The 8,662-nt window shown below is 40.9% G+C and overlaps 1 protein-coding gene across 2 annotated transcripts in view; it reads right to left on the bottom strand.

Annotated features, from left to right (window-relative positions):
* The window catches only part of C1qtnf7 (C1q and TNF related 7), a 112,698-nt gene extending 104,545 nt beyond the window's left edge, over positions 1–8,153 (bottom strand). The window contains exon 1 of one of the 2 annotated variants that reach the window (XM_020171651.2): positions 7,727–8,153. Coding sequence is in view for 1 of the 2 variants with exons in the window: in XM_020171650.2 (XP_020027239.1) it covers positions 7,727–7,739 (13 nt within the window). In the remaining variant the exon portion in view is untranslated. The remainder of the gene's footprint in view (positions 1–7,726) is intronic. The other variant, XM_020171650.2, reaches the window with a different exon arrangement.
* Between the last annotated feature and the right edge of the window lie 509 nt (positions 8,154–8,662).

The following is an 8,662-nucleotide window of genomic DNA, read 5'->3' on the forward strand; positions in this document are numbered from 1 at the left end:
CCAGGTGCTGAACCACAGAGCATCGGGAAAGTCATCCTTGTGAGTGATGAGGCATCCTGGGAGAGTTGAGGGAGACAGACGAGTATTTATAACACCAGAGGAAAGATGACTTTTTTTGTACCACATCTAAAAGCAGAGCAAGGACCAATCATGAGATATTAACAAGGACCAGATTCCAGCCTAATAAAGAACTTTCTGGTGACCCTTGGTATTTTTCAAGGGAAGGGTGGCCTTATTAAGTAATAATGTTTTGTTGCTGTTGGCATTAGAACTGAAGGTGAGATCTACAGCTTGCACACATTTTATTTATTTATTTACTGGGGTTTGAACTTACAGACTGGTGCTTGCTAAGCAGGTGCTCTATCACGGAGCCACGCTCCTAGCCTTATAGTTTGAATAAATTTTAAAAGTCTATTTGGATACAATTCCAGCTCAGTATCAGGGACAAATGGAGTGCAAACCACTTTTGCTATATGTAAGAGCCTGGCACATAAATTGTCTTCAGGAAACAAGAGTTTATTTTTATACTTCCAGATTACATAGGAATCACATAAAGTTGCAATTTTTGGTAGGTAATAAAATGGTTGAGAGTTATATGATTTAACATAATTCACAAAAGGCAAAGGAATGGACTCTGATTCTTTAACTCTATGTCAAGTTCTGACTGCCCCAGAAACTGAGTTTGTGGTATATGGAACAGAGTGGAAGGGATGAAGATAGACGAGAACACTCAAAAGACATGTGTTCAAAGGCATCCTGCATCCTGCCTTGGTCCGTTGTATTAGATCAAGTCATTTACACAGAACAGAGATTTATTTGTTACAATTGTGGAAGTGGAGAAGTCTCAGACTGAGAGTCCCACATCAGGCAAAGGTCTTCGTAATGTATCACGTCAGGACACAAGGGCAAGGCGGTGCTTATGGAAGAGAACTCACATCATCAATCCTGTGACAGTGGGCATGATTCCATTCATGAAGGTGGATGCAGCCCATTAGGCTCCAACTCTCAACACTGTTGCATTGGGTATTAAGTTTCCAACACTTGCTTTTTGGAGACACATTCAAATCATACCATGAAATATGAATTTTATTGTGAAGAAAAATAAGAAAATGCTAGTGACCCTGGAAGTTGATAGAGACACTATAATAAATGGGCTGATGATACTGATACATTCAAAGAATCCCTTAAGTAATATTCCATTGGTGTCAAATTTGGTTTTACAGTGGAATGGGATACAATTACTTTATAAAGTCTTTTATAGGCTTGGGGGTGTGGCTTAAATGGTAGAATGCCTGCCTAGCAAGTACAAGGTCCTGAGTTCAAACACTAGTACTACCAAAAAAAGAAAACTAAAAAAGTCTTTTATAAATAAATAATGTTGCAAAAGAGAATCTGAAAAACATTACTTGCCAATAAAAAAGAATAAGCAGTTTGGGGAATGTTAGCCATTGGTAAGCCTTACAATGTTTTAATGATAGCTCTCAAATCTTGTCTGAGAACATCTGTTAGCAAGCGTTTTATGGCAACTGTACTAGATTTGGTTTTACATTATTGGTACAACATGAAGGCCTAAAACTGAAAATATTTGATACTACTTTATAATTAGCATTTCATCTGTTATGATAACTTCCTTCTCTTGACTTAGAGGCAGAAGACAGGCAAACATGGATTGGTGATTGAACTCTCTTCTATATCTGTGGCCTTGAACAAAATGTTTTTCCTGACTGTCCTCTCTCACATAGAATTGACTCTCCTGACCATGCAGATGAGCTATGAGACAGTAATGAACTATTCTTTGGGCTTATTATTTTATCCAGCAGAATTGCATTATGTTTATGGTACAAAAACTCCATGTAAAATAAATTTTGTTGGGAAACAATAACTGAAAAATTAGGAGCAGAGCTGTGAATTGGTTAACAGAAAATAAGGACTCCTTGGGATTCTGGGTGACAGCATGGAAAAGGTGTGGGTTTTGGAATCTGGCAGAACATGAATTTAAATAACCGGTTCATCTCTTACTATTTGATGGTCTTTAGTTAAGCTACTTGCCTCTCCTTGTCTAAAAGTGGAGACACGCAACACAGGGATATAGGAGGTACTTAATGCAAAGACTTTATTAATCTGATTATAAGAAACACCACCTCTGGTGCCAAACTGGGTAACTTAGAGGAAGTTGATAATCATTGAGTATCTAGTATTCAATCACTTTCTAAAATGTTAATTTACACATTGTTCTCCACTGCCCAGTAATCATTTCATGAATGTTGCCTGGCCCTTTGTATTTCCTTCTTTCAATAGTTTTGCAGAGCAGGAAGAAGTTTCTTGAAAATAATATTTCATACTTTCTTTTCAGAGATTTCCAGCTCCAAAGTATATGTTGGCAAGGGGGAAACAAAGGAATTTTTTGATGGGAGATTTTCTAAGACTTGGAAAGACTGGGATTGGAGCACCTGTGAGAAGTAGACTTGCTTATGCCCAGCCAAACCCCAGAGGACAGGGCTGCCTGCTAATGTTTCCTATCAGGTTCTTCTTAGTGCCTCTCAGTCCCTAGCCAGTGTTTGAAAGCGGAATCCACAAACATTAAAGGAACAGGCAAGTCATAAGAGTGGGTGTAACTGATGAGAAAGCAAACCGCACAGGATCTTTTCCTGACTCTGGTGCTGGAGGTCATGGAGGTAGGGGCTCTGATCATTTCTGAAACTAAAGTTCCTGCTGGCATGGACTCCCAAGAGTCCATTTAAGTTAAACAAAGTATAGGAATGTGATATCTTTTGAAGCCTATGATTGCAAATTAAGGTTCAGACCTGCCACAGGCACTGTCAGGCACTGGAGAACCTAAAGATTAATTAACCCCTGCTCTTAAATGCATTTCATCAATGTGGAAGCAGCAAGAGATCAGAAGACACCTATGTGGTTACTGGCATTTAAAACACTACGAAATTCTGACATGGTACAAGCTGGAGTGCCCGGTCATAAGAGATGGTTGAATTTTGCAAAAGGCAGCCAGCCAGGGAGATGAACGAGAGTTTCTCCTGAAGGGATATATTAAAATGCACCCTCCCCCAGTTGTTGCATACCAATGCCATTATTATGTAATTGCTATAGCTGTAAGCTCATAAAACTTTTGTAGACCCTCAAGTCGTTTTGGAAATTTGCCTGCTTGATATGAAAGAGTTTCTCTGGAACTTGATGAGCCAGTAGGGAACTGTATAGTTAATGATTTCCATAAAAGTGCTTCAGATGTTATCTACATAGAGTTTGAACGCTGGGAGCACCTTCAAAGGTCAAATGGCTCCTTCCACTCTCCCCATTTTCCACCCCCTCCGATTTTACAGAATTGAAACTGAGGCTCACTTGGAGTAGGGACTTGGTGAGGCTTCAGGATTGCTCTTTTGAAGGAACCAGCCTCATAGACTGGATCAAGTGTGCCCCTCTTCCCCTTTTGCTGTACTGGGTATTGAACCCAGGGCCTCATGCTTGCTAGGCAAGTGCTCTACCATTTGAGCCATGTCCCCAGGCCCTTTTGTCTTATATTTTGTTTTTGAGATAGGGTCTCCTTAATTTTGGTGGGCTTTCAATTTTCAATCCTCCTGTCTCTGCCTCCTGAGTAGCTGGGATTACAGGCATGCCCCACCATGTACCCCACCCCACCTGGCTTTTCCTTCCTCCACTTAACTGCTACATGAGTCCCAGCTGCTACCCTCTTACCTGGGCAAACTTGGCTTCCTAACAGGAAGTTTAGTCTCTGCCCCTGTAGTACTATTCATATCATGTTACTTTCTTGTTTATAAACCTTTAATGATTATTCCGTGAAACAAAATTCAAACATTGTGGTTTGGCATTCAAAGTTTTCAATGATTCCAACCAAGTGTTCCTAGCTCATCTCTCTCTGCAATCTCAGCCTGCACTTTGTTCTGCCAGGACAGCTCTCTTTCCACTCCCTATCCTGCTTTCTCCTGTGCATTTGCTAAAATTCTCCTCTCTGCCTGGAATGCTCCCCCCACCAATCCTTCCTTATCCTTTAGGGCTATCTCTCTTGAGGGGTCTTCCCTGATGAGGGATACACAGCATTGGATGGACCTAACTTCAAGATCTTATTTAACCACTTAGGTTCTGAAAGACTCAGGCAGGTTACTGAGTTTCTCATTTCTCTCAGCTGTGGAATGAGGAAATCTACTCTCACGTGGCAGGCTGGCTGTAAATTATAAATGGGCTAATCATATTGTGAGGGACTTAGGATGGTTTCCTGTACATGGCAGAAGTCAGAGGGTGAAGGATAATTCTGATTTGCCTCATTACTGGGGTTTCCTCTTCTTTGAGCCTCTGTTACCTTTTGTTTTATAATTATCTAATTTTGCATTTTGGACATTGGAATGCATGTTTTATGTTCCTCATTCAGTAGATAACACTTTGAAAGTGAGACCATGATTTCTTCAGGCATCTCAATTTTGCACTATCCTCAAACTGTAGGCAAAGGTTGACTTTTCAAATGCTGAATTTCTGACAAAAATTTTATTTTACTGTCCTCTTTCTTTTCCATCTAAAAGTTGAAAATGGTGTTAAAAAAGGTAATTTTGTTAGATATGTGAATCCCTACTTGGGGGCTTCCTACAAATATGGAAGATAATTTGTAAAGTGGCTAGTGAAGATTGGTACATTTCAATTGAATCCTTGGAAGTCTGCTGTCCTTCAAAGACATTTGGCCTTGACTCACCAGGACAGCTCATTCTCACTATTTTCTAGCATGTATCTATGATCTGTGTGATACTCCTTGGGGGGAAAATAGTTTCCTAGTCAAATGAATTTGGAAAACATTAGAATCTAATGACCTATTAATGGAGAGTCAGAGGACACATTAACCAGTCAAAAATGTATGAGAGATCCTGCAACAAAAAAGCCAGTTTTGAATAGTTAATAATAGCTGGCCTCCATTAAGATCTCATGCCAGGCACTTTGGTGATGCAATAGACTCTCACAGGGATTCTCTAATTTATTACTCAGAATACCCCCTCTAAAATGGATATATTTGCTATCTTAGCTAATGTTGATGAAACAATGCTTAAATGAGTCCAATTTCTCATAGCTGTTAAGAGTGGAGGGATTTGAAAGCAGACATTTATGAAGACAGAGCTCTGGTCCACCAAGGTTCACAACTTTACACGTCCCCAAATTCTCCTGACCAGGAAATTCTTTGGATTATGCTTTTGTTAAGCACCCATGAAACCCGTGTGCCTTGGAACTCACTTTGGGCAACAGAGTCACCTAACTCTCATGCTACTTGGTTTATGGAAATAGTCATGATCTTTACACCTCTGTTCCTTTTCATACCTGCCTCTGCCTGTGTACATCCCATCCCTCTTGGCTCTCTCATGGTAGGTGGCTCATCTTTCAAGGTCTATTCAAATGCAACTCTATGGGATGCTTTCTTTAATTTCAGTAGGCTGATTTTCAAAGTACTTCTTGGTGTTCTTTGCACTGCTGCCGTTGGTCTATCTTTGTCAAGAACCCTGTTCAAAGAGCCTTGCTAAAGTGTCTGGCACAGAGTGGACCTTAGATGAAGACTTACTGATTAGACAGTGGTGACTCTTTCCTAGCCCCTGTCAATGACCCCTGAACTTGACTCACCAGATGCACTCCACTGACTTGGGGCCTGTGCTGTAGCCCAGGACCTGGACTAAGCCTGGTTTACACTCATAGCCAGTTGGACAGATGGCCACCGCCTCTTTGGCATTTCAGTTCTTAACACTTGCCTACTTTGTCCCTAGCAGAAGCTGAATCTTTCTTCCAGCCTCCCAGAGTCAAGGAAGGACAATTAGGTCACACTGGGCTTCTCTCATCAGCACCCTTTTTGGGACAACTCTGTTCTGTCCTTTCCAGAGCACTGTCCAGGTTTCATTACAAAGACCTAGTGGCTGCGCCTCCGATGAGTCAGTTGGCTTGGGGCTTTGTTAGCAACCCTAATCGTCTTTTGTTTTTGTCTTCATCAGGGCCTTCTTGCGCTCAGGGGCGGTGTCTGGCGGGTTTGGCTTCCAGAGATGCCGCCAGCCTCCATGGGAACCCGCGATGGATGGGACGACGTCATGTCACAGGCGCATTTCTAGGCCCCACCCATCCCCAGGGTGCTCTCAGACACCAGGCAACTGCTGGCCATCAGGCTCTCTGGCTGCCTGTGATGAGGTCATGGGTGGGGCCCAGAGACCCCCTCCAGATAGGGTGGGGGTTTAACCAACTGGCCTGGGGGTGGGGGATTGGAAGGACTCAGAAGGAGGATATGGTTAATAGTCTTGCTTGTCCAATACACTGTTCTCTCTCCTAAAGTTATGTGGATCACTGTGGATAGTGTGGAGGGAGAAAAGGATGCAGGAAAATTCAGAAAGGAGAGGACAGTGAATTGGCTGTCTGGGTCACCTCATTAACAGTTATGGATGGAGGGAGGCAACTAACAAATGGTATCTCTTGACTACCTTGCAATGAGCTGATCGAGCTGCCTTCTGACTTTTTTATAATAAAGTCCTTCCTCTGACCTTAATCACTGAGATCACAAAGCAGGGAAAGCCACTGTAATTCCCCTTATGTAACTAAAATTTGACACAGAGGGGAAAAAATATCCCAGAAACAGAGTGACGGCTGGTACAAGTAACTAGAGTCTTTCCAGACCTAAGAGCAGCATCACTGGGCAGTACTTCCCGCCCCCCCCCCCCCAGGCCTAACAGGCTTAACTGTGAATGGGTTTTGCAGACTGAGGTCACCTACACATCCCAAACCACTCAAGCTCAGTCAACCCCACAGTTTTTTTAACCTCTGCCTGTGAGCACATATGTGCACGTGTAGGAATGAACATGGGGTTCTGTTAAAAATCTTAGTCTGCCAGAAGAATTTGTAGATCTCAGTGGATAGCTGGTTTTTTGCACCTGGAATTGTGCCTTGCAAAGATGGGAACACTGATAACAGAGTTTCTTAGGGAAATTTATACAAAGTTCTCCACTTTTACGTGCCCCTCCACCACAAACCACAAGATATTTCTCATATGCCCCAAACCAAGGAAATAACTTAGACTTCTGCTCCCTACCTGTTTATAAGGCACAATTGAGAGGTCAAAGTCACCCTACTTAGATAACAACAATTGTCAACAGATGGTGACTTGAATTAACGAATATTGATTTCAACTTTTTTTTCCCTTCAAGAATGTATGATATTTGTAACATCCTTCCATGTTCATTACAAGAAAAGTCAAATGATTTATTTAACTTTAAAAATGTTCTCTATAAAACACATTTATTAAGTCATAGTAAGCATGATTAAAGGAAATTTAGGAAGGATATAAAAACCTACGGGAAAGTTTTCTGAGTTAGAAGAATCATGGCTCCAGGACATGAATTTCACGTAACAGGAAAGGAAAAATGCAATAAATTAGCCCATCACCACACCAGTGAAGGTGGGGTTCATCAGATGGGGGATTTTAAAAGCCCCACATTTTCTACAAGTGGCATTTTTAGTATAGTCGGAGATATTTTACGGAGACTCATGCGCCAAGCAGAATAGAAAGTTAGGAGAAAGTACTGCTGCTGAGGTTTTCCAACCTCTGATTTATCATTTGTTGACATTCTTTCCACAAGTTCCCCCATATCTTTACAAGTAGCTGTCTTAAGCTCTTCCAGTAAATATTTTGATGTAGTCCAAACAGGATGAAAAAAGAGAAAAATCTATAATGAAAATAGTAGCTTACCTTTTCTGGGCATTGCAGGGTTCAAACTTTTTCCCCAAACCTGAAGCTTTCTTGCTTTGGTTCTCCCATGAATTCAGAAATCATTAAAAAAAATAAAGCAGAAATATGTTTATTATTCAGAGCTGCTCCAAAACAATGCAAAAAATAACCTTATGAAAAATAAAATGCTCGTCTGAACATGCGAATGCGTTTGAAGCTTGGAGTTCATGCTGTTGTACGAAGTTTTGCAACTGTCCTTCTCAGTTTAAACAACCTCCCACTCCTTCTCCCAGGCACTTGCCAACTTCTATAATTTAAAGCAACTGCGATCCTTCCCATAATACTCACATTTCAAAGAGCTTAATATATACACTCGTTAGGAATGAGGAGGAGTGGGCAATTTTTTTCTGCAAAGTCCAGACTGAGGCAAGTGAAAAGCAAAGGTCTCAGGTATGCAAACAGCTCTCATTCTATCTTGTGTCCATTACGTTCGAGTTGCTTTTCCCTTTTAAAGTGATACCTAAAGACCAAATGGCATCATTTCCCTGCATGAAATAAAACCACTTTAGTCTATGCCTCAACTTAGGAAACAGGGGTATTACAGGGATTTTGCCTACACCAGAATTATTAGTATGCAACTTGTCCTTAATTTATCTGTTCAAAACCTTCAAATAATTGTACATGAAGTTTTCATAAAATGGGAAAATACTTAAAATGATGTTATTTTCATTGGTCTGATTTAAGCTTCATTCCGTATGTGAATCATAAATGCTAGGAAAGACACTTATTTTGCAAATTCCATGTAGTTGAATAAATCTTCTGACATTTTAGTCTGCAAATGTGTTAAAAATTTTGCTATTTCTATTCCTTCTCTATACACCACACACACACACACACACACACACACACACACACACACACACACGAACATTTGTGAACTCAAATTATCACTAGCCT

The sequence above is a fragment of the Castor canadensis genome, chromosome 9, assembly GCF_047511655.1.
Source record: "Castor canadensis chromosome 9, mCasCan1.hap1v2, whole genome shotgun sequence".
Taxonomy (NCBI): Eukaryota; Metazoa; Chordata; class Mammalia; order Rodentia; family Castoridae; genus Castor; species Castor canadensis.